The sequence below is a fragment of the Vanellus vanellus genome (genome assembly GCF_965231255.1).
Source record: "Vanellus vanellus genome assembly, contig: HAP1_SCAFFOLD_137, whole genome shotgun sequence".
In the NCBI taxonomy this organism is placed as follows: domain Eukaryota; kingdom Metazoa; phylum Chordata; class Aves; order Charadriiformes; family Charadriidae; genus Vanellus; species Vanellus vanellus.
The window spans coordinates 98,153-123,648 of NW_028126925.1; the positions used below are offsets into that span (position 1 = coordinate 98,153).

General features: G+C 52.6%; 1 protein-coding gene across 1 annotated transcript in view; it reads right to left on the reverse strand.

Moving 5' to 3' along the window:
* Nucleotides 1-1,863: 1,863 nt before the first annotated feature.
* The window catches only part of LOC309685635 (acrosin-like), a gene marked incomplete at both ends in the record, with an annotated part of 196,573 nt that continues 172,940 nt past the window's right edge, over nucleotides 1,864-25,496 (reverse strand). The window contains one exon of the mRNA XM_082501373.1: nucleotides 1,864-1,872. Within this exon, the coding sequence (XP_082357499.1) occupies nucleotides 1,864-1,872 (9 nt within the window). The remainder of the gene's footprint in view (nucleotides 1,873-25,496) is intronic.

A 25,496-nucleotide genomic window follows, 5' to 3' on the forward strand; every position in this document is an offset into this window, starting at 1 on the left:
TCACGTTCTTTCAGGCTCCTGACTTAGCTGCCTCGGTACGGAGGATGCCCGCTGGGGTTGGCTTAAACCTGGGTATTGCGAGGGCCGCAGCAGCACCTGGGAAAGGGGGTTGCCAGAGTTGTGTTCCATTTTCAGCTGCTTGAGCGTGTTTGCTAAGTTGACGGGTTTTATCCCCACGTCCTTGGTGAAAAGAAACGGCAGCAAGCCTGGGCTGTGAAGTTCAAAGTTAGGATGCTGAAACCAACCAAGCAAGGCAAAAGCGCTATCGCTCACTGAGGCAGGAAACCGTCGGAGGCAGTTGCTCTGTCACCTGAGCTGAATTTACAGGCCGTGTTTCAGTGGAAAGCTGCCCCCAGGTCAGCGTGCTCCATGCTCTGTTTCACAAGTCCTTCCCCATTGAATTGTTCCTTTCAGGCCATGGAGAGAGAGGTCAGTGCCGCGTTTGGCAAAGGTGAGCCAGATGAGATCATGAGCAGTGCCTTCAAACTAAAGGTCACTCGCGAAGACATCCGCACGCTCAGGAACCTTTGCTGGCTAAACGATGAGGTAAAACCAGCTGCAGCACAGGGCTAGTCTCACTCAGCCTTTATTGAAAAATACCCCTCCGCCCTGTACAGAAGTCGCGTCAACGTTCTTTGACGACCTCCGCTGCAGAGCCTAGAAATCTCTGTACACTTCTTATTTGAGGTGTTGAAGGGTCGAGCGTTTCGGGAAGTTCCGTTACTTCTTGTATGACGCAGCTTCCAGGAGTTCGTCCGGGTTATTGGCGTGGGTGGCAGGTGTTTTGATCAAACTGCCTATGTAGCCCCGTGTGAAATCCTGGGAACAAAAGCTGACAGCTGAGGCTGGAGTTCTCTGCGCTGCGTGCTTAAGGGTGGCCAGAAAAGAGGTGGTGCTGTATTTTTCGTTGGGGAAGGCAGCGTCTTATTTTGACACCTCACGTTTCCTCTTTATGGTGCAGGTCGTTAATTTCTACATGAGTCTGGTGATGGAAAGAGGGAAGAAGGAAGGCTATCCAGCAGTCCACGCGTTTAGTACTTTCTTTTATCCGAAACTAACATCTGGGGGCTACGAGTCGGTCAGAAGGTGGACCAAGAGTGTCGATGTCTTTAAGCAGGACATCCTCTTCGTGCCTGTGAACTCGCGAGCACACTGGACACTAGCCGTGAGTCCCACGGGCTTTTCCTTTAGAATTGGACGGGGAGCAAAAACTGGCAAGAGAAGTCATGTAGGTGTTGGGGGGTGTGCGGCACAAGGTTGTGCTTTGCCTAACGGTCACCTTTTAATAACAGGTCATAGATCTGAGGAAGAACACGATCACGTACTTGGACTCGCTTGGGCAGAAAGGGGACAAGATTTGTCAGACTTTGCTGTAAGTAACCGCTCCGTCACTGCTTTTCTGGTGTGAATGAGGAGAGGGGTTTTAGATTTAGTCCCTGTAAGGCGACTGCCAGTTTTCACGTGGCTTGTAGATAACCAAGCAGGAATCTTGGAGTTGCTTGCTGCGACTTGTCTGGCATCGACTGCTTATCTGCTGTCACAGCGTCCCCTGCACCCAGGGTCTGGGGTGCCTGGATTCTGCCACCTTCCCGTGAGAGGCACAGCCAAATACGCCATAGCCCCGTGGCACACGTGTGCCGACTTTGTTAGTCGGAGCCCAGGATGTGGGATGAAGGCACCCGGTGGAATTACGGCATTACAGTTCCTTGCTTGGTTTGTCTCTTTGTGCTCTGATAACATGTGATTTGGGGCTTTTTGACCTCTCCGAAGCAATGGAGTCGTTGGCCTCGTTCTTGACCATTAGCTCACAGCCTCTCCCCGTGTTTGTAAGTTTCAGATTGGGATTTTTCCTCAAAATCAGCCTTAAATCAGCTGCGGTGAGGATCCTCTGACATTTTACCGTCCTGCCGTCCGTCTTCCTGTGATCCTTCAGCCGCTTTATTTTGTTGTTGGCCTAAATTACAGAGATGAAAAGGGATTTTTTTTTTTCCTTTTGTTTTAACCAGCCAATACCTGCAAAAAGAAAGCTGGGAAAAAAGACAGCTGGAGCTGGATGTTTCAGAGTGGACTCTTCACAGCATGGAGCCACGTGTACGTGAGCACCCCTTGGGTTTGAAATGGGAACTGTAAGTGCTTCTTTGGGGCCCAGATCCTGGCACGTGGCAAAGAAAGGGTTGAGCTGATGTTTCTCGAGGAGTTGATAGTAAAAAGCAGTCCCTAAAGACCGGATTTAAGAAAGGTCACTTAAGAAAGAGGCGGTGCGAACCTTGAGACACCTCGCAGGGGGGAGGGCTGCTGCGCCTTCTGGGCCTGCCAAAAATTTGGATCGTAGTGTCCGAGTCCGGGAGGCAGAGGGGAGGGATGGTGAGCAGTGAACTGGGTCTGTTCCTCATGGGCGGGAGTGGGTATCGGGGATTAGGCAAGTAGGGTCAGGAGTGTGCGGTGAGCGCAGTGTCGGTGTGGGTAATGTGCGCTGCTTCCAAGTTGCTTTTCTTTTGAGACAGAGGGAAATCCTCCATCTTCTTTGCATTCCTTAGGAGATCCCTCAGCAGCTGAATGGAAGCGACTGCGGCGTCTTTATGTGTAAATACGCAGAGTACATCGCCAGAGAGAAACCGTTCAACTTTAGCCAGGTGAGTGAAGGTCATAAACCCCTCCAAGCCCCTCTCGCCCAGGGACAGGAGCCAGGGAGGTTAGGCAGCAGCTCTTCATTGTGTCCGGGGCAGGGGCTGAGGTTTCGTACCCCGTTTCGGTGCGTAGTTGCTGGGATCAGAACTTCCAGGTGGCCTGGGCAGGGCAGAGCTGTGGTTCTCCATCCCCGCCTTTGGGAGCTGCTGCCGGTGAGATTCCTCTTGGGCAAGATACTGCCGCCAGCGGGTTTGGCATACCTGGGCTCGGTATCTTTTGGAGAAATGGCTTCTACCCTTTGACCAGTCAAGACACCGCTTCTTTTTCTTGATTTCGTTTTAGACGGGTCTTTTATTAGCGTGCTTGTAAGCTGTCGCGCGGTCAAGTCAATCTGGTTTTGTCGGGTTGTCGTGTCACCCTCTTAGGAACCGCGTGGGGTGTTGTACCCAAACGGTTGACAGTTCCTAAAGGGAACTTCCTATTAAGGACTCCGCTGGGCGTTTATGCGTGTTTGCCGCCTCTTTCTACCGTGACGTCATTATTTAATTTCTCTTTTCTTTCTCTTCTCTTTTCAGACTCACATGCCATACTTCCGGAAGAAGATGGTGTGGGAGATAATCCACCAACAGCTGCTGTGACACGTGGACTCTTAGAGTTCTTATTTTGATTACGTTTCTTCGACCTTAGTTACTTTTCTTAGGCCTTTAGTTAGTTTTCTTAGACCTTTAGTTACATTTCTTAGACGAATTTTCCTCTTTAGGTTATGAAGTAGAAGTTAAGATGGTTTATTCCCCCCACCTCCCTTATTTTGGAGACAGTAACTCTGGGGTTTTGGTACACAAGTTTTCCTCTTTAGCTTATGAAGTAGAAGTTAAGATGGTTTGTTCCCCCCACCTCCCTTATTTTGGAGACAGTAACTCTGGGGTTTTGGTACACAAGTTTTCCTCTTTAGCTTATGAAGGAGAAGTTAAGATGGTTTATTCCCCCCACCTCCCTTATTTTGGAGACAGTAACTCTGGGGTTTTGGTACACAAGTTTTCCTCTTCAAGTTATGAAGTAGTGGTTAAGACAGTTTATTTCCCCACCACCACCCCCCACCCCCCCTTATTTTGGAGACAGTAACTCTCTTTGAAATTAGCTAACGCACCTTAAGCAAGAGCCAGAAAGGTGGGTGTGACCTCGTTAAGGGCAGAGTGAAGAAGGAACATCGTCAACTTCCATGGCTGAGCCGCACGCTCGCGCCTCGCAGCGCACGCGACCACGTTACAGACAAATGGGAAACATCCGTGGTGGTGGTTACAGTCGTGTTTGCCCAACTTACCTTCCCAAGGACAACGTGCTGAACTACCGTCTCAAAGAGAGTTTTCCTCTGTTTCTGGAATATCTACCATCTCCTTGATTCCTAAAACTGGATTTGTCACGACCACGGAAAGAAAGCGTTTACCATCTCTTGATTTCTCACCAAAGCCCCTGTCCTTTGGGCTGGTTTGGGGTTGGCTTTTTTTGCTGCCTCCAGGGAGTGATCTAATGTGAAAAGAGAAGTATTTATTTCTTTATATAATATAAATATTTATTTTAATAAAAAGAGCCTTAATGGAAGGAAACTCTCCCTGTGTCCTGGTTTGAGGTAAAAGAGAACCAATTTTGTTCAGTAACTTGGCTTCTTAGCTGGGCCTCTTCTACCAACTGAAATTAACTGCCTATTGTGCCGTCAGCGTTCACTCTCTCAGAGCGGTAAGAGCAATGTTTACAGCTGATGCCCAGGCATGGGATGCAGAGAGGCTCTTGCTTATACTCATTGCTATAACCCCCACGGCCAACCAGCTTTGTTATTTGCCCCGTTGGAGGGTCGGAAGCGGAAAAGCATAGTGGGGTCCCACCTGCGGGGAGGAGCGACAGGACAGGTGACCCAAAACTGACCAACAGGGTATTCCATCCCATCTGCCTCATGCTCAGTAGAAAAGGGACCAAAGGGATCAAAGGGTTCTTCTACCTGGGGAATGTTTACTTCGCCCTTTGATAATTATGCTGATGTGACCCCATCAGAGCTGGGGCATGGCAACCTTCTGGGCTCGGAGGATAAGGACTGGTACCTTGTTAAGATCGTGATTTTGTTGTTGATGCTCCTGAATGTGGTGCAGGGGTGGTTTCTTGTGAAACATCTGTGCAGGGGGAGCTGGAGGGGACCGTGCGCTGCCGCCACTCAGACCCGCGCAGCCGCTCGGCGATCTGCAGCGGCGCGAACCGCGGCCCCGCCCGGCCCGGCCGCAGCTGCCCCCCCCGGAGCAACGGCGCCACCGGCAGCCGCCTCCCCCACGGCACCGGGGCCACCGGCAGCTGCCCCCCCCCGGAGCAACGGCACCACCGGCAGCCGCCTCCCCCACGGCACCGGCGCCACCGGCAGCCGCCCCCCCCACCGCCACGGCACAGGCGCCTCCGCCGCCGCCTGCACCGGCACCGGCACCCGCACCACCGGCAGCCGCCCCCCCCCCCCGCAACAACACCGGCCCCTCCGCCGCCCGTCCCGGCACAAGCCGCGCCCCCCCCTGCAGCGGCACAAGCCACGCCGCCGCCTCTCCCGGCACAACCTACTGCAGCCACTACAACCAGTACCAAAACTACTCCAACTCCATCAAAATCGGTACAAGCCGCCCCGGGAACCAGGAGCAGGAAGAGGAGGTCAACTCCTTCCCCTGCCCCTTACCACAAAGACCACCTCAAGTCACATAGCTTGGGGGAGAGTTCTGAACAAGATCCAGGGGAGGGTCCTTCAAGACCACAGAAGGGAAAGAGACCTTTGAAAACAGACAAAGGCCAGAGTCCTTCTAGAGCAGATGCTGGAGAGGCCCCTTCTGGGGCAGCCTCACCACAGGAGGACTCAGATGTAGAGGGAGTTGTTCAATCCTTCTCCGTGAAAGATCTGAGAAGTATCAGGAAGGACTTTAGTCGTCATGAAGGCGAAACACTTGTCTCCTAGTTGCTCCGATGCTGGGATAGCGGGGCAGATACCCTAGACTGAGATGGCAGAGAAGCTAGGCAATTGGGAAACCTGGCCAAGGATGGGGGGATTGATAAAGAAATTGGGAGAAAGACAAGCACTCTCAGTCTCTGGAGGCGACTGGTGTCAGCCATAAAGCGCAGGTATCCCTTCAAGGACGATATCGAATGCCGTCCAAGTAAATGGACCAACATGGGAAAAGGTATGAAGTACCTGAGAGAACTGCCTGTGCGAGAGGTGATTTATAGTGATGGGCAAGCGACAGTAGACCCTGATGAAATGCCATGCAAACGATCTCTGCTCAAAAAGTTTGTACAAAGTGCACCATCAACATATTCCCACACATTGTCAACAATGGTCTGGGGAGGATCCGATACTGACACACCAACTGTAAATGGAGGGGTTAAGAAGGTACGACAGTATGAAGACAGTCTCTCTGGTCCCTTCTCTGTGGCAGCCATAGAAAACTGACTGTGACCACCGAGAAAATGACTGAGAAACTGACTGAGAAAATAGAGCAAATGACCCAGAGATTAGTTGAGCAAACCGATAAACTGTTTGATAAACTAACCAAGGTGGAGGAAAAACTCCATGCTTTCCCTGTACAGACTCATGTTGCAGCTGCTAAGAGGAAACGCCCTCCTACTCAAGAGAAAAACCACCCTCCGACTCAAGACAAATCAAAGCTGATGCGAGATATCCTGTGGGTTTGCCTCTGTGAATATGCAGAAGACATGAAGAAGTGGGATGGAGAACCTACCTCAGCCCTACAGGCACGGGTGCTTGAGTTGCAAAATGAAGCCGATAGAAGAAAGGATTCTTACAGGAAGAAGGTTGCTCCAACCTACGGTAGGCGATCCTACGGACCAGGTAGGAACCAATCTGATAATCGTAGGTACTACGGTCAACAGTAGAGGTGCCCTGCCTCCAGCCAGGAGGAGGAGAGGGACAACCGACTTTATTGGACTGTGTGGATTCGATGGCCTGGCACATGAGAGCCACAAAAGTATAAAGCCCTGGTGGACACTGGTGCACAGTGGTGGTGCTTTTTTTTTTGCTGTCTCCAGGGAGTTATCTAATGTGAAAAGAGAAGTATTTATTTCTTTATAGAATTTAAATATTTATTTTCATAAAAAGAGCCTTAATGGAACGAACCTCTACCTGGTAATGAGAGAGGGTGATTTATTCTTTTTTTTTTATTTAACTGAAAAAAAGTTGGATGTAGCGATGTGGATTTTCGCTCCCTCACAATCCCCCAGGAAGAGGATTGGAGCCAGGAGGAGCATCGGAGCACAGAAGCCGCGAAGCGATGGTCACACAGTGCTGCAGGGGCAATCGAGGTGTCGTTCAGTGGTGAGATGAGCAAGCAGCATCCCGAAAATCCGCCCCTGGAGAGGGGTCAGCGGTGTACGGACGCTCTCTGTGTTCTGTAAGCCCCCTTTGGGGAGCCCCTGCTGCCCCCTTGGCAGTGCCCGGGTGGCTGTGACTGCTGAAAGCTGGTTTGGTGCGTTGAGGTGTTAGGTGGGGTGGCAGCAGCCCCTGCCCGCCCCGGGAGGGGGGACACCACCTCTCCGGTGGCACTGGATGGGTGGGAGGGAGGGAGGGAGCACAGCTCTGGGAGCCATGGAGAAAGGCGTGGGGGTGTCCCTCATCGTGGCAGCCCCCAGCAGCCCTACCCCGCCACACGGCCACCCCAAGGACACCCAAGCCCCATCTTGGTCCTCTCCCTCTTGGGTGATGCCCTTCCACCCGCCCTGGAGGTGCGCTCCTCTCCTGCAGGGGGGGACGCCCAGCGCTCGCCTGGCTAGAGAAGCACCGGGGGGGTGCTTAGGGGGCATCTGAGCTTCCCAGTTACACGGGCATAATTAGGGCGCCCTTAAGAACCATTAATAACCACTTTGGCTCTGCTAACCAACTGCGGCGAGGCCCCCACCCCGCTTTAGCGCAGGCTTTGTGATGCCAACACCTCCCTGAGCCACTGGGTAAAGCGATGCCTGGCAAAAAAACACCATCACCCAAAGAAAACTCCACACCACATCCCCCACTCCCCGCCCACCCCTTCTCCCCCCATCACAGCCATGGGACAAACTCCCACCACCACCACACCCCAATCTCAGCTCGGCCGTGACACCCCCAAGACACTGGAAAGAAAGCAACCGAGAGCAAGCTCAGGCTCCTGTGAGCTGCAGAGATTTCTCTTTGGTTTTTGATGTTGTCCTTGGATGGGGTTTGGTTGGTTGTTTTTCACACAACACTTTGCAGTAGAGGACAAAAACGTGGTGTCACAGCCCCCGGGGTCGGCGCTGGCACTGCCACCTCCCCCCCCCAGCTCCTGTCCCTCCTCTTGCCCCGCAGCTGTTCCCACTTTCCTTGCTTGGTTTGGTTGGTTTTTTTTCCTTTCTACCTTTCTTTTTTAATACGTTTTCGCTTCCCCCTTTTTTCTCTTTTACCCCTTTTTCTTTTGACCTTTTTTGCTTTTTCCCCCTTTTTTTCTTTTTCTCTTTTTTCTTTTCCCACTTTTTTTTTCCTCCTTTCCCTTTTTTTTTTCCCCCTTTTCTCTTTTTAAACATTTCTCAAGCTTTCTCCTGAAGGAACGGCCCCTGGCTCTCCGCTAGCAGAAGGAGCCTACGGAAGAGCTCTGGCACTGACATGGGCAGGAACACCCACAAGTGAGAACTGGATAGACAAAAGGCTCCTCAATGATGACACTGGGGCAGCCCGACCTTAGAAGCAGCAGAGGAGCAGAGCCACCCAGAGCCATCCAGAGAACAGGAAGGGCTATTCAGGGCCTTATTGTCTGCGCGAAGTAACCATCTGCTGAGAACCGGTCTGGCGGCTCAGAGCTCAGCCCCAGCAGCACTCTTGAGCCAAAGGGGAAAAGTACACCGGCAGGAAGACTGGGAGCCTTCCTCCACAACAACCCACAGATCATGACCAGAGTGGTGCCTATTCCCAGCCTACACTAATGAATACGTACGCCTTTGCATCAGAAAGGAACGCTTGCTTTACCAGCCCCTGGGCGAGTTGGGAGCCATCCCCCTTGCACCCAGCGCTGCAATAAACATGCTGCTTTGTAACTCGCCCCGAGTTGGGGAGTTTCTTTCCGCACGTCAGCACCCCTGGGATTGCTTTCCTTCTCCCGCCTCGCACTCGCTCGACATGGTTTTTTCCAACTCAGTCTTTTTTATTAAAAAAATTAATGAAAAAATGCTCCAACTCTCAGTTTTACAAGGCACACAAAATCTCTAAAAGGGAAACACAAGCGTGAGGTGCTGAGGTACCAAAACCTGCCCCTGTTAGTCCAACTAAAGGGACAGCGTCGGGAGGCGACGGAGGAGGAAGGGGGAGGCTGTGGGATGGAGAGAGCCCTCCCCGTACCCCTCAGCTGCGCATCCTCGCAGCGCCGCGGGAATGGGGGGCTGTGTGTCTGGGCGGGTCTTTGGTTTGCTCCCCTGACCTGCTGGGGGTGGTGGAGGAGGTTGGAGGGGGTTGTCCGGCAGTGGGGTTACATTCATCAGGCGGTGCTGGGCGGCACGACAGGAGCATCACTTGCTGTGCTGCGAGGCCGGGGCTCCCGGAGCGTGTTTCTGCTCCTGCTGCTTCACCTGCTGGACCATTTCCCTCATCTTGCACTGTGCAGTCTTGGGGAGGAGAAGGGAAAAGCAAGAGTTGGGGGTCAGGGCACTGTTTCTCCCACCACCACCCACCCCTGAGCCCCCACCGAGCATCTCGCCGCTCCCAACTTTTCACCCCGGACAAGCCCTAATTAATTTCAGGTTTCTGGGTTTTTTTAACTTGTGCTTCCTCCATCGCTCCTTGAGAGAGGCTCAATTTTTTTGGGGGGGGGGCGCCATCCCGCTCGAGTGGACAGGAGACAAGGTTATGGAAGATGAACCCAGGTGGGATGCGGGTGGCTTTGCCCGCACCGAGGAGTCCATTCACAATGTCCTCACGTCCAGCAGCATCAAAACCACGGTACCCAGCAAAGAGCTCCCCTGGCGCTGAGGGAGGCCAAGCCAGGCTGGCAGCACAGTGCTGACCACAGGGACGCTCTCAACTTGGCCCTTACTGTCCCCCACACCCACAGCCCCCACCCAGCGCACCTTGAACTGAGCCTCGGGCGGCCCTGTGATGATGACCATGCGCTCGCTGCCCTTGGGACCTTCTGCCGGTGCAATCTGGGGAAGTATGGAGGAGAAGGAGCGTGAGTGCAGCCACCGCTTCAGCAAGACCTTCCCTCGGTGGCATGTCCCCCCACAACGCAGGGCAATCCCCCCATGCAGGAGCATCCCCTCCCACCCGAGCCGGGCTCATAACCAGGGTGCTGCAGGCCTGGCCTTCTACTAAACACAGGCGGGAGAGGTGGGCCCATGCCAACGGGTACAGGAGAGCTGGGGAGAGACTTTTTACAAGGGCATGGGGTGACAGGACGAGGCGGAGTGCCTTCAAAGTGGAAGAGGGGACATTTAGAGGAGATAACAGGAAGAAATTTTTCACTGTGAGGGTGGTGAATCACTGGCCCAGCTTGCCCAGAGAAGCTGTGGCTGCCCTAGCCCTGGAGGTGTTCAAGGCCAGGTTGGACGGGGCTTGGAGCAACCTGGGCTGGGGGGAGGTGTCCCTGAACAGGGCAGGGGGGTGGGACTCCATGATCTTCAAGGTCCCTTCCAACCTCAACCGTTCTGTGATAAGTTGGGGAGCAAAACTGCTCCCCGCACACTCCCATTCCCTGACCTCGGCAGTGCAGAGGGGAAACTGAGGCACGAAGCGCAGGACCAGCCCCGCAGCGCCTTCCTCACCTTGATGGAGGCACCCGCAAACCGCACCAGCTGCTTGATGTGCTGCCCCTTCTTCCCGATGATGGCCCCCACCGCCTGCGTCCCGATGAACACGTTCACAACCTCTTGCTCCGGAAGCTGCGGGGGCATGGAAGAGTGAGAGGGTCAGGGCACCAGCTGGACAGGGGACAAAGGAGGTGGCTGTCCCCATCCCACCATCCCATGGTAGTGGTTGCCCACTCTCCCAAGGTGCCCCAGCAAAGATCTCCTGGAGAGGGGGGACAGGCACCTAAAGGGTGCTGATGTGGGAAGGCGCTGGCTGGGGGAGCTCCGCCGAGAGCTGGCTGAGAGCTCCGCCGAGGAGCTCTATGGTGGGAGAGAAAATGAGGGTCAGTGATGGCCCCAGCATGCCAGACCCTTCCCGGCCACCCCCAGACCCACGCACAGCAGCAAGACACCACCATGGGGCTGGGAGGCAGACGGGGGCTCCCAGTTACCCCCACTCCCCCCACGCTGCCACCTTGCCGCCCGTGTCCCGCATCTGCAGGGGAAAACCACGACACAACTCTCTCCTGCTCTGCATTCCAGCAAGTGCAACCGGATGCTACCTGCAAACCACCAATGCTCAGCTGGAGGACGAGCAGACCCGGCTCCCCTGCCCAGCCTGGACGCCGCTCTCGCTCCCAGCCCTGGAAAAAAAGCCTCTCCAGGACGGGGCTGCAGCAACAGCCGCACATTTCCACCCCACAGGAAACAGCTCGTTAACGAGGGGCGAGCACCGCATTTCAAAGCCCCCTTAGGAGCAAGGCAGCGCCCCAAGAGCCAGCCCAACCCCCCAGCACACAGCTCAGCACTCACCACACGCTCGCCGGCCCCCGCAGCAGCGGCTCGAGCGGGGCTGCCCGCGGCCGGCGGTCGGGCGCCGCTCCGTCACAGCCGCTCACCATGGTGGAACGCCGAACGCAGTCCGCGTCCTTCCAGTCGCGCCGCAGCCATGGCGCAGCCGGATGCGGCTACCGGAGCTCCGCGCCAGAGGGGCGCAAAGCGCCGTGCGAGCGCGCAGGAAAGGGCTCGGTAAGCCCGGGATTGGCATTCCCTCACCCACCGAGGGCAGAGGAGGCAGGAGGGGGCGCGCGAGAGCCCGCGCCGCCGGCCGCTGTCGCTCGCCTCAGTCCTGCGGGACGCCGAAAGGCTTCTCCGCTCTCCGAGGGGCCCCTCCGCTCTCTGGGAGGCTTCTGGGGGGCCCCTCCGTCTCTGGAGGGCTTCTGGGGGGCCCCTCCGGCCTCCGTGGGGGCCTCTCCCCGAAGGCCTCTTCCCCTCCTCCGGGCACTCCCCGGCCTCCCGGCGCCCAGCTGCCAGCCGGGGCCCGGCTCGGGGCTTCCGGAGAAGGGCAAGCGCCTCCCCCAGACAGAGCAGGGCCAGGCGGGACGGGCGGGACGGCGCCGGCCCGGCCCCACCGCAGGGCAGGGGCAGAAGCGGGCCGGGCGGCCGCTAACGGCTCCCTCAGGCAGAGCACAGACGGCGGCGCGCCTGCGCGCGCGCACCCACCGCCCCGCCCCTCTCTCCCCCCTCAGCCTCCCCTCCACTAATGGCTGCGGGGGGCCCTCGGCGCCCTCCTCGCCGCCCCCGGCCCCGCCGCCGCGCAAGAGGCCGCCCCCCAGGGCAGCGAGCCGCCCCGCCGCCTCAGGGCCGCCCCCGGGCATCGCCCCGGCGCCCACTCCCCCCCCATCTCCCCGGCCAGAAGCAATGCTATCAGCAGGGGTCGGGGGCATAACAGTTCAAGAGAAATTCCTTTGTGTAAGAAAGACCAAAGAGTTCTTCAAAGGATCCGGCTGTCCTGACATTTGGGGGGGCAAAGAGAGGAAAAAACCCACCTCGGACCAACCTGTGTGCTCCATTCCCAAAGGACAAAGTGATTGAAGTGGGTGTATGCCCGAGTTGCTTTCCCACCTTTTATGTCCTGTCCTCCTTAGACTTTTCTTTGCAACTCAGTGTAGGGATTTCCGAAACGAACTTAATTTGTTGGCGATAGGAAGAAAGGTAAAATGTTGGGAAGCATTAACGGAATGAGCCAAAGAGGCCTAATGTGCTGCAGCGGGATCATTAGCTCTCTGCGAGCGGTCGTTGGCTGGGAGAGGTTGGGGGGTGTTGAGGAGGGCTGCAGTTAGGTGTATGTGCCTGAGATGATCCCAGGGGCGCTTGGAGGGGGAGACCTTTGGGATAGGAAAAGTAACTTGGGAAGTTTGGGCCCTGTGAAGGGAAGTCAGCCTGCTGGGAGCTTCCCTAGGGTTGCAAAACACTGTTGTGTGTGTTCTTTCCTCAGCGTTTGCATAGTTGTGGATGATGATGATGACGAGACTCCGCCGAAAAAGCAAAAATCAGGTATCGCACATTACACAAGTACTGAATATGCCCGATTTTTCTGAGGTTTCGTGTCCCTTGGAAAAGTCTGGCTTTTGTGCTCTGGCATTGTTCCTGAAACGGTGGCTTTTCAAGCTGTTGGCTTCTTGCCTTGTGGCTCTCTATGCCTGTAGCCAATGGCTTGAGGGTGTCCGGTAGGGCTTAGCCCTATAGATGACGGACGTTCTCTGCGGTGACTGTGGCAGGGCCCAATACTTTTACTGCCAGCAGGAGATAGCCCAGGTCTCTGGCGCTGAGCCCGCGCCTGTCAGCAGAAAGAGTATCTTAAATCCAAGCTGTGTGCTCCCTCCTGTCTGTATTCGCAATGTACCTGTTGGTTTTCTATCCTGTTCTTATACGGCCTGTCTTTGTTTTTTAGATTATTCCATCTCTGAGCAGAAAGAGAAAGTTGAAGTTTCTGCAGTGCTGCAGTTGCCGACCAAGGCAACCAAACGCCCGGCGGCTTCCGTCAGCGAAGATGCTGCCGGCACAGAGTCTGCGGAAGAGGTTAGCGAGGGCTTTGAAATGTTAGGGTCTGTGCAAGGTGCGAGAGCAAGCGGCTCTCCCTACTGCATCTTGAGGTTGAGCCTGCTCTGAGCCTGTACAGCAGTAGGTGGTTCTTTTGCATTTCTAGCAGGCAGCTCTAATGTGGGCTGGGTTTGCCTTACTCAAGCCTGCGTCCTCTGCTCCGGCACTGGCAGCTGCGGGAGGAGCAAACTGTTTGTTGTCTTCCAGATACTTGAGAATGGTTCAAGTTTATAGTTTTAGTGTGTTTGCAAACTGTTATTCTCTTTCTCAAGCTTGTGGTTAAGGAATCAATATACACTACCTGACAAGAAAAACTGCATACTTGCTCTGGATAAACCGCTTTCTGCTCATTATCCACCAGTCCAGGAGAGCGTTCCTGTAGGACTTTGGCTCTGTAAAAATAGCCACCTTGACTGCCTAGTTTGGTTCAAAGGTGTAGTGCAGTTTTTCTTATTGCCCCATGGGATTAGAGGGCTAAGAGACTGTCGGGCTCTAGTTCTTCGTTCCTGAGAGAGTCGTTAACTCTTATTTGTACAAAATATATTTCTCAAGGGCCGAACTATCACCCTTTGGAATGTTTAGAAGCCGACTGAGTGATAACTCAGTGACAAGACTGTATTCTTTTAATTGCTGCACATATGAGAGCCTGTATTCAAAATTTAAAGCGTACCTGTCAAAGGTCCTGCCAAGATTTGCCGCCTTCTGCAATCTGAACCAGCAAGTCATGGTCCCCAAGTCATAGTAGAGCTGACTAAGCCTCAGGAAGTGTGTTTGCTGGGATTCACATTCAGGTTACACTCACGCTGGTGCTTTTTTGTTGTTTTCTTTTAAGCCTGGGTCCACTTCTTTAGAGCCTTCCACTAAAAGACCACGATTTTCGTCACTCGAGGTAGCCGTGCTGCAAATTGGTAAGGCTGACATCAAGTTATACGACTTGTTTCATTTTCACCCTACCTTGTGTACTGTCCAAGTCTACCCCTAGGGTTCTGTAGGGATTATGGCAGGCACGGGACGAGGCAGCATCTGGGAATACTTGAGCGTGACCTCTGTTTCTTACCCGCATCCTTGCATTGCTTCTGGAGTGGAGCCGGGCGTCGATCTGGTCGTCTCGGTACCAGAGCTGCCTTGGATGCAGTCCTTCCGTTCTGATAGGTCCACTGTTAGCTTGCCAGAAGCAAATTGTTTTCAATGGTCCTTTTAGGTAGTAGATCCTGAGGAGCCTTTTGTATTTCAGGTTTCGGCTGGCAATACCTTGTGCGCGCAACTTGCTGCAGTTGCCGGTGTGAAAACCTGAAAATGTCCTAAAGTGACATAACACAAATCATATGATGATGTGAGAGAGAAAATGACAATTTATCTTTGGTGAAGCTCGTTACTGTAAACTCATAAACCTCTTCAGTTTCCTTTTATACTTACCGATGCCTTACGCTCTTCTCTCGTAGGTCAAATGCCGTGTGGAACCCATGCTCGCTTGACTAAGGAACCACTCTCTCGTCCTGACAAGACAATTCCCCGTCTGAGGTAAAAATCCTTCCGTTTTCTTTGACTTCTTCCCCGAAAGGTTTACTGCCTATGGTAAGGGAGGTCGTCAGCTGCTTCCCCCCCGAAGAACCAATATTAAACTTTTTCTTTAAATCCAGCTACTTAATTGACACAGGAGATTAGCTAGAGATTAAAGGTCTGCGGTAAGAGGAAGCGTTGAACTTGAGAGGAGGCTGAGGACACAATCAACAGCGTATCTTCAAGGCAGTTGTTGTGATTTTCACTTTTACTTCTCTCTACTTCCCCATTAGCCAGTTGAAGACAGCAGGTCTTCATCTGAAAGTCATAAACATCTCGTGTCTGTCTCCATCGTCATCGGTGTACGTGCTTGACAAAGCAGGTGGTGGTGGAGGTGCACATTGGAATGTTCTCTTGATACCGTTTCTTTTGCCGTTGATGTTTTGAGCACAAGCCGGAAGGGCAAACAGAGCATCAAAGCTGCTCCAGACAGCTTCTTACCACTGAGGCCACCAGTTAAGGAGTGCGCTGCGCCAGAATCCGCCACTGCAGATGAAAATCCATACCATGAAAATGATACAGAAGAGAGTTTCTCATGTAATTTTGGGTGCGCTGAGTTTAAGCGCACTGCATTTGAGAGCAGGTCAAGACTCTGCTGTCGGCGTCTCATCTGCCAGTCGTTGCTTATTGTGATTTGGCTCATATTTTGGAGCAGATCTGGAGCCTGAGAAAGAGATTCCTTTCAGAGGAAGCTAAACCAGAGAAGTTCCTGGGGAAGGTGTCTAATGCACTCCAACCGCTACTGAGCATATAGTCCCTGAGGTCAGAGCAGGGCAGGTCTGAAGTAAAATGTCCCAGCAGTATGGATGTTGTGGACATTGCCATTCTCAGCGTCAGCATAACCTTTAACAAATAGATTGAGCAGAATTGGTCAGGGCTGGTTGAAATGAACGCTGTCTTGTCCCACAGAGTAAAGTGGCCTCCTCAGGTTAATGCAGATATTTGTCGGATGTGCAAAGAATATTTTGTTCTTCTTAAAGAAAAACCCCAAAAGCCAGCGTGAATTGGTACGCACTGATAACAAATGCCCCCCGTATAAAAATTGTGATTCTCCTCTGTTGTTTGTTTCCTGCCCCAAAGTGTTCAAGCCTCCTCCAAGGAACCAGTGGCGACTGTGAGTCACCGGGAAGAACCAAAATACGGAGGAGACGTCTATCCACGTGCAACACTCAGGACCGGTGAGTATCCCCATGATTCCAATCCGTTCCACTTTGTAGGTAGACGTCAAATCCGAATAGGGCATTTCTTACACACTCGCAGATGACGTTCCGAGTTCAAAGTGCTTGCCAGAATTCGAACTTCCTGACCATACCGTCATCCTTCAAAGTTTTTCCTTTTTTTTTATTTATCACTCAGAAATGGAGAGCTGTGTACATCTGATGGTGATTGAAAGTCGACTTCTTGTTTTCTTACTACTGCTTTTCTGTGCAGGTGTCGAATGTATAGATGTTTGCTGCCCGCAGCGGTCGCAGAGAGGTGATACGATCAGGTAGAGTCTCTTCTAATGATGCTTCTTGTTCCTTTTGGCTCTGCGCGTGTATCTCTTTCAGCCGCTGGTAGAGTCTCGAAGATGACCAACGGTCTTTGATCGTCTCAGTGCTGTGAAAGAGAAGTAGCTAGCTTGCGGCTCCGGAATTGCTTGCAAGCCAGTTGCATCTCCAACACAAGCGAGAGCCGTGCTGCGTGACAAAGAGGGTTGTGCTGGTGTGGTGTTTGCTGTGGGAAGAAAGCCAGTAAGGGTGCGAGTGGTGGCCGTCCCAAGTTGTCCTTGGATGTGCAGAATCCGTTTTTGTTTGTGAGTCGTTCTGCCGAGCCATCAAGGAGCTGACATTTCACTTCTTTCACTTGGAAACCCGCATCCTAAGCAGAAGGATTAGAGAGCTTGTAAAGCCTGGTGGGACTTGAGGCAGTTTTGGGGACTTTGTAAGTCCCAAAGGATGCCTGGGGTTTGCCTAGGAGGGGGAAAAAGGCAGCGTGCAGTTGGGTTTGAGAGGCCAGCGGCCTCATTGGTATTGGCTGTCTGAGCTGGCAGGACTGTGAGTTGCGACGGCTTTGCGGTCTTTATGGAAACAGGTTTTTGGGGGCAGTAGGTGCAGCTACAGGGAGAGATTTTGTACGGCGGTAAGATGCACGCATCTTTCTGCAGTGACCTGCCCTTACATGAGAGAGGAGAAAGCGTAGATGGGAGCAGAGGGAGGTTCAGTTGCAGCAGTCCTGTTTTGTAGCTAATTCTGTCCCTATTCTTCTCCCCGCTTTAAAAACTAGTGCTGTATTTAGCCTTGCAAAAGCCTTTCTTGTCCAGAGGGTGAATTCTTGAGAATTCCATGGGACAGGACGGATATAGAGCTCGCTTCTCTCTCTCCCTCTCCTGGCAGGTACTGCACACCAGAAGAAAACTCTGCGGAAGAGGAAGGAGCAGTGAAAGAAACCATCGCAGGGGTAAGCTTGTGTTATTCCCAAGGAAAATAGAGCTCTTTGTGATGAGAAACTTCAGCACTCTTCACATGACTTCCTCAACAATATCTGTATTTGCCCAGGTTGTTTTTCCCTGGGAAAGCGGGAGCGTTATTTGATGAGTAGCGCTATGGCAAAGTGTTTTCCGCTGCCGTTAATTTTGTTTCTGGACTATTAGGAGCACACTACACTATACGGTTTTGATTCTTCCCCTTTCACGTGTTGGGTATAGCCTCAAAATCTTTAGCGCACAGACTTGGTTGACCTGCAAAGCTGGACTGGGGTGTCTTTAGTCTTATCTTGTTTGCTGGGATAGGAAGTACGTCTCTTTGACTTTCACCTCTGGTCAGGGTTGAGGTCAAAAATAAAATTTTAGTCATGGTAATCAGAAATAGTAGTCTCAATCTCAACTTGATACCTACACGTGGAGGCTTTGCTGGGGTTCTTAACGCTAGCCCAAGGCAAAGGAGCTTTCTGCCTCTCTTGCCTCCGAGTGCAGCACTCCATGGGTGCACAGTTGGAATGCAGTCGTCAAGAAGAAGTAACTTTGGAGTTTGCTGGTTGCATGGGTGTACAAAAACCCTTCCAGTTTTCTATATAAGCAAGATTTTCTGTCCTGTCCCCAAGGAAACAAATCTGTGCTTGATTGCTAGCTTAACGTCCGTTTGTCTAACAGAGGCAGCGTGGCACAGAAATCTTAGAAGATGCCTTATTCCGAGGACACCCTACACCTGTTCCGTCCAAAAAGTCAGCCAGCCTCGATGTGGAGGAAAAGAAAGTGCCAAGATTGGGAAAAACAGCGGAACGCTTTCCTCCGCTCACAGAGGTACCGTAGGCGACAGTCTGTGAGACAAAAGAGAAGGTTGTGGCAGAGCTGCAAGGAAGTCCTCTTCTTCTCGGTGGTTCTTAAGGCGCTTTGAAATCTGAAGAACTTGCATTGAACCTGTTAGCGAGTGGCTGTGGTTGTGGCTTCACAGTGCGAGGGTCAGCACTAAAGCTGCTTTGAAGGATTTTGTGTGCTCCCCGCGCTCCTTCAGTTGTGCTGCCCTAAGGGTTTGTGGGCCTTCTGTTAGCGGGACGGCTGCCTCAGTTTCCCCCTTTGCCGTTCCCTTTGAAGTCCCCCACCTTCACGTTCTTTCAGGCTCCTGACTTAGCTGCCTCGGTACGGAGGATGCCCGCTGGGGTTGGCTTAAACCTGGGTATTGCGAGGGCCGCAGCAGCACCTGGGAAAGGGGGTTGCCAGAGTTGTGTTCCATTTTCAGCTGCTTGAGCGTGTTTGCTAAGTTGACGGGTTTTATCCCCACGTCCTTGGTGAAAAGAAATGGCAGCAAGCCTGGGCTGTGAAGTTCAAAGTTAGGATGCTGAAACCAACCAAGCAAGGCAAAAGCGCTATCGCTCACTGAGGCAGGAAACCGTCGAAGGCAGTTGCTCTGTCACCTGAGCTGAATTTACAGGCCGTGTTTCAGTGGAAAGCTGCCCCCAGGTCAGCGTGCTCCATGCTCTGTTTCACAAGTCCTTCCCCATTGAATTGTTCCTTTCAGGCCATGGAGAGAGAGGTCAGTGCCGCATTTGGCAAAGGTGAGCCAGATGAGATCATGAGCAGTGCCTTCAAACTAAAGGTCACTCGCGAAGACATCCACACGCTCAGGAACCTTTGCTGGCTAAACGATGAGGTAAAACCAGCTGCAGCACAGGGCTAGTCTCACTCAGCCTTTATTGAAAAATACCCCTCCGCCCTGTACAGAAGTCGCGTCAACGTTCTTTGATGACCTCCGCTGCAGAGCCTAGAAATCTCTGTACACTTCTTATTTGAGGTGTTGAAGGGTCGAACGTTTCGGGAAGTTCCGTTACTTCTTGTATGACGCAGCTTCCAGGAGTTCGTCCGGGTTATTGGTGTGGGGGGCAGGTGTTTTGATCAAACTGCCGATGTAGCCCCGTGTGAAATCCTGGGAACAAAAGCTGACAGCTGAGGCTGGAGTTCTCTGCGCTGCGTGCTTAAGGGTGGCCAGAAAAGAGGTGGTGCTGTATTTTTCGTTGGGGAAGGCAGCGTCTTATTTTGACACCTCACGTTTCCTCTTTATGGTGCAGGTCGTTAATTTCTACATGAGTCTGGTGATGGAAAGAGGGAAGAAGGAAGGCTATCCAGCAGTCCACGCGTTTAGTACTTTCTTTTATCCGAAACTAACATCTGGGGGCTACGAGTCGGTCAGAAGGTGGACCAAGAGTGTCAATGTCTTTAAGCAGGACATCCTCTTCGTGCCTGTGAACTCGCGAGCACACTGGACACTAGCCGTGAGTCCCACGGGCTTTTTCTTTAGAATTGGACGGGGAGCAAAAACTGGCAAGAGAAGTCATGTAGGTGTTGGGGGGTGTGCGGCACAAGGTTGTGCTTTGCCTAACGGTCACCTTTTAATAACAGGTCATAGATCTGAGGAAGAACACGATCACGTACTTGGACTCGCTTGGGCAGAAAGGGGACAAGATTTGTCAGACTTTGCTGTAAGTAACCGCTCCGTCACTGCTTTTCTGGTGTGAATGAGGAGAGGGGTTTTAGATTTAGTCCCTGTAAGGCGACTGCCAGTTTTCACGTGGCTTGTAGATAACCAAGCAGAAATCTTGGAGTTGCTTGCTGCGACTTGTCTGGCATCGACTGCTTATCTGCTGTCACAGTGTCCCCTGCACCCAGGGTCTGGGGTGCCTGGATTCTGCCACCTTCCCGTGAGAGGCACAGCCAAATACGCCATAGCCCCGTGGCACACGTGTGCCGACTTTGTTAGTCGGAGCCCAGGATGTGGGATCAAGGCACCCGGTGGAATTACGGCATTACAGTTCCTTGCTTGGTTTGTCTCTTTGTGCTCTGATAACATGTGATTTGGGGCTTTTTGACCTCTCCGAAGCAATGGAGTCGTTGGCCTCGTTCTTGACCATTAGCTCACAGCCTCTCCCCGTGTTTGTAAGTTTCAGATTGGGATTTTTCCTCAAAATCAGCCTTAAATCAGCTGCGGTGAGGATCCTCTGACATTTTACCGTCCTGCCGTCTGTCTTCCTGTGATCCTTCAGCCGCTTTATTTTGTTGTTGGCCTAAATTACAGAGATGAAAAGGGATTTTTTTTTTTTCCTTTTGTTTTAACCAGCCAATACCTGCAAAAAGAAAGCTGGGAAAAAAGACAGCTGGAGCTGGATGTTTCAGAGTGGACTCTTCACAGCATGGAGCCACGTGTACGTGAGCACCCCTTGGGTTTGAAATGGGAACTGTAAGTGCTTCTTTGGGGCCCAGATCCTGGCACGTGGCAAAGAAAGGGTTGAGCTGATGTTTCTCGAGGAGTTGATAGTAAAAAGCAGTCCCTAAAGACCGGATTTAAGAAAGGTCACTTAAGAAAGAGGCGGTGCGAACCTTGAGACACCTCGCAGGGGGGAGGGCTGCTGCGCCTTCTGGGCCTGCCAAAAATTTGGATCGTAGTGTCCGAGTCCGGGAGGCAGAGGGGAGGGATGGTGAGCAGTGAACTGGGTCTGTTCCTCGTGGGCGGGAGTGGGTATCGGGGATTAGGCAAGTAGGGTCAGGAGTGTGCGGTGAGCGCAGTGTCGGTGTGGGTAATGTGCGCTGCTTCCAAGTTGCTTTTCTTTTGAGACAGAGGGAAATCCTCCATCTTCTTTGCATTCCTTAGGAGATCCCTCAGCAGCTGAACGGAAGCGACTGCGGCGTCTTTATGTGTAAATACGCAGATTACATCGCCAGAGAGAAACCGTTCAACTTTAGCCAGGTGAGTGAAGGTCATAAACCCCTCCAAGCCCCTCTCGCCCAGGGACAGGAGCCAGGGAGGTTAGGCAGCAGCTCTTCATTGTGTCCGGGGCAGGGGCTGAGGTTTCGTACCCTGTTTCGGTGCGTAGTTGCTGGGATCAGAACTTCCAAGTGGCCTGGGCAGGGCAGAGCTGTGGTTCTCCATCCCCGCCTTTGGGAGCTGCTGCCGGTGAGATTCCTCTTGGGCAAGATACTGCCGCCAGCGGGTTTGGCATACCTGGGCTCGGTATCTTTTGGAGAAATGGCTTCTACCCTTTGACCAGTCAAGACACCGCTTCTTTTTCTTGATTTCGTTTTAGACGGGTCTTTTATTAGCGTGCTTGTAAGCTGTCGCGCGGTCAAGTCAATCTGGTTTTGTCGGGTTGTCGTGTCACCCTCTTAGGAACCGCGTGGGGTGTTGTACCCAAACGGTTGACAGTTCCTAAAGGGAACTTCCTATTAAGGACTCCGCTGGGCGTTTATGCGTGTTTGCCGCCTCTTTCTACCGTGACGTCATTATTTAATTTCTCTTTTCTTTCTCTTCTCTTTTCAGACTCACATGCCATACTTCCGGAAGAAGATGGTGTGGGAGATAATCCACCAACAGCTGCTGTGACACGTGGACTCTTAGAGTTCTTATTTTGATTACGTTTCTTCGACCTTAGTTACTTTTCTTAGGCCTTTAGTTAGTTTTCTTAGACCTTTAGTTACATTTCTTAGACGAATTTTCCTCTTTAGGTTATGAAGTAGAAGTTAAGATGGTTTATTCCCCCCACCTCCCTTATTTTGGAGACAGTAACTCTGGGGTTTTGGTACACAAGTTTTCCTCTTTAGCTTATGAAGTAGAAGTTAAGATGGTTTGTTCCCCCCACCTCCCTTATTTTGGAGACAGTAACTCTGGGGTTTTGGTACACAAGTTTTCCTCTTTAGCTTATGAAGGAGAAGTTAAGATGGTTTATTCCCCCCACCTCCCTTATTTTGGAGACAGTAACTCTGGGGTTTTGGTACACAAGTTTTCCTCTTCAAGTTATGAAGTAGTGGTTAAGACAGTTTATTTCCCCACCACCACCCCCCACCCCCCCTTATTTTGGAGACAGTAACTCTCTTTGAAATTAGCTAACGCACCTTAAGCAAAAGCCAGAAAGATGGGTGTGACCTCGTTAAGGGCAGAGTGAAGAAGGAACATCGTCAACTTCCATGGCTGAGCCGCACGCTCGCGCCTCGCAGCGCACGCGACCACGTTACAGACAAATGGGAAACATCTGTGGTGGTGGTTACAGTTGTGTTTGCCCAACTTACCTTCCCAAGGACAACATGCTGAACTACCGTCTCAAAGAGAGTTTTCCTCTGTTTCTGGAATATCTACCATCTCCTTGATTCCTAAAACTGGATTTGTCACGACCACGGAAAGAAAGCGTTTACCATCTCTTGATTTCTCACCAAAGCCCCTGTCCTTTGGGCTGGTTTGGGGTTGGCTTTTTTTGCTGCCTCCAGGGAGTGATCTAATGTGAAAAGAGAAGTATTTATTTCTTTATATAATATAAATATTTATTTTAATAAAAAGAGCCTTAATGGAAGGAAACTCTCCCTGTGTCCTGGTTTGAGGTAAAAGAGAACCAATTTTGTTCAGTAACTTGGCTTCTTAGCTGGGCCTCTTCTACCAACTGAAATTAACTGCCTATTGTGCCGTCAGCGTTCACTCTCTCAGAGCGATAAGAGCAATGTTTACAGCTGATGCCCAGGCATGGGATGCAGAGAGGCTCTTGCTTATACTCATTGCTATAACCCCCACGGCCAACCAGCTTTGTTATTTGCCCCGTTGGAGGGTCGGAAGCGGAAAAGCATAGTGGGGTCCCACCTGCGGGGAGGAGCGACAGGACAGGTGACCCAAAACTGACCAACAGGGTATTCCATCCCATCTGCCTTATGCTCAGTAGAAAAGGGACCAAAGGGATCAAAGGGTTCTTCTACCTGGGGAATGTTTACTTCGCCCTTTGATAATTATGCTGATGTGACCCCATCAGAGCTGGGGCATGGCAACCTTCTGGGCTCTGAGGATAAGGACTGGTACCTTGTTAAGATCGTGATTTTGTTGTTGATGCTCCTGAATGTGGTGCAGGGGTGGTTTCTTGTGAAACATCTGTGCAGGGGGAGCTGGAGGGGACCGTGCGCTGCCGCCACTCAGACCCGCGCAGCCGCTCGGCGATCTGCAGCGGCGCGAACCGCGGCCCCGCCCGGCCCGGCCGCAGCTGTCCCCCCCGGAGCAACGGCACCACCGGCAGCCGCCTCCCCCACGGCACCGGGGCCACCGGCAGCTGCCCCCCCCCGGAGCAACGGCGCCACCGGCAGCCGCCTCCCCCACGGCACCGGGGCCACCGGCAGCTGCCCCCCCCCGGAGCAACGGCACCACCGGCAGCCGCCTCCCCCACGGCACCGGGGCCACCGGCAGCTGCCCCCCCCCGGAGCAACGGCACCACCGGCAGCCGCCTCCTCCACGGCACCGGCGCCACCGGCAGCCGCCCCCCCCACCGCCACGGCACAGGCGCCTCCGCCGCCGCCTGCACCGGCACCGGCACCCGCACCACCGGCAGCCGCCCCCCCCACCGCAACAACACCGGCCCCTCCGCCGCCCGTCCCGGCACAAGCCGCGCCCCCCCCTGCAGCGGCACAAGCCACGCCGCCGCCTCTCCCGGCACAACCTACTGCAGCCACTACAACCAGTACCAAAACTACTCCAACTCCATCAAAATCGGTACAAGCCGCCCCGGTAACCAGGAGCAAGAAGAGGAGGTCAACTCCTTCCCCTGCCCCTTACCACAAAGACCACCTCAAGTCACATAGCTTGGGGGAGAGTTCTGAACAAGATCCAGGGGAGGGTCCTTCAAGACCACAGAAGGGAAAGAGACCTTTGAAAACAGACAAAGGCCAGAGTCCTTCTAGAGCAGATGCTGGAGAGGCCCCTTCTGGGGCAGCCTCACCACAGGAGGACTCAGATGTAGAGGGAGTTGTTCAATCCTTCTCCGTGAAAGATCTGAGAAGTATCAGGAAGGACTTTAGTCGTCATGAAGGCGAAACACTTGTCTCCTGGTTGCTCCGATGCTGGGATAGCGGGGCAGATACCCTAGACTGAGATGGCAGAGAAGCTAGGCAATTGGGAAACCTGGCCAAGGATGGGGGGATTGATAAAGAAATTGGGAGAAAGACAAGCACTCTCAGTCTCTGGAGGCGACTGGTGTCAGCCATAAAGCGCAGGTATCCCTTCAAGGACGATATCGAATGCCGTCCAAGTAAATGGACCAACATGGGAAAAGGTATGAAGTACCTGAGAGAACTGCCTGTGCGAGAGGTGATTTATAGTGATGGGCAAGCGACAGTAGACCCTGATGAAATGCCATGCAAACGATCTCTGCTCAAAAAGTTTGTACAAAGTGCACCATCAACATATTCCCACACATTGTCAACAATGGTCTGGGGAGGATCCGATACTGACACACCAACTGTAAATGAAGGGGTTAAGAAGGTACGACAGTATGAAGACAGTCTCTCTGGTCCCTTCTCTGTGGCAGCCATAGAAAAGCTGACTGTGACCACCGAGAAAATGACTGAGAAACTGACTGAGAAAATAGAGCAAATGACCCAGAGATTAGTTGAGCAAACCGATAAACTGTTTGATAAACTAACCAAGGTGGAGGAAAAACTCCATGCTTTCCCTGTACAGACTCATGTTGCAGCTGCTAAGAGGAAACGCCCTCCTACTCAAGAGAAAAACCACCCTCCGACTCAAGACAAATCAAAGCTGATGCGAGATATCCTGTGGGTTTGCCTCTGTGAATATGCAGAAGACATGAAGAAGAGGGATGGAGAACCTACCTCAGCCCTACAGGCACAGGTGCTTGAGTTGCAAAATGAAGCCGATAGAAGAAAGGATTCTTACAGGAAGAAGGTTGCTCCAACCTACGGTAGGCGATCCTACGGACCAGGTAGGAACCAATCTGATAATCGTAGGTACTACGGTCAACGTTAGAGGTGCCCTGCCTCCAGCCAGGAGGAGGAGAGGGACAACCGACTTTATTGGACTGTGTGGATTCGATGGCCTGGCACATGAGAGCCACAAAAGTATAAAGCCCTGGTGGACACTCGTGCACAGTGGTGGTGGGTTGTTTTTTGCTGTCTCCAGGGAGTTATCTAATGTGAAAAGAGAAGTATTTATTTCTTTATATAATTTAAATATTTATTTTCATAAAAAGAGCCTTAATGGAACGAACCTCTACCTGGTAATGAGAGAGGGTGATTTATTCTTTTTTTTTTATTTAACTGAAAAAAAGTTGGATGTAGCGATGTGGATTTTCGCTCCCTCATAATCCCCCAGGAAGAG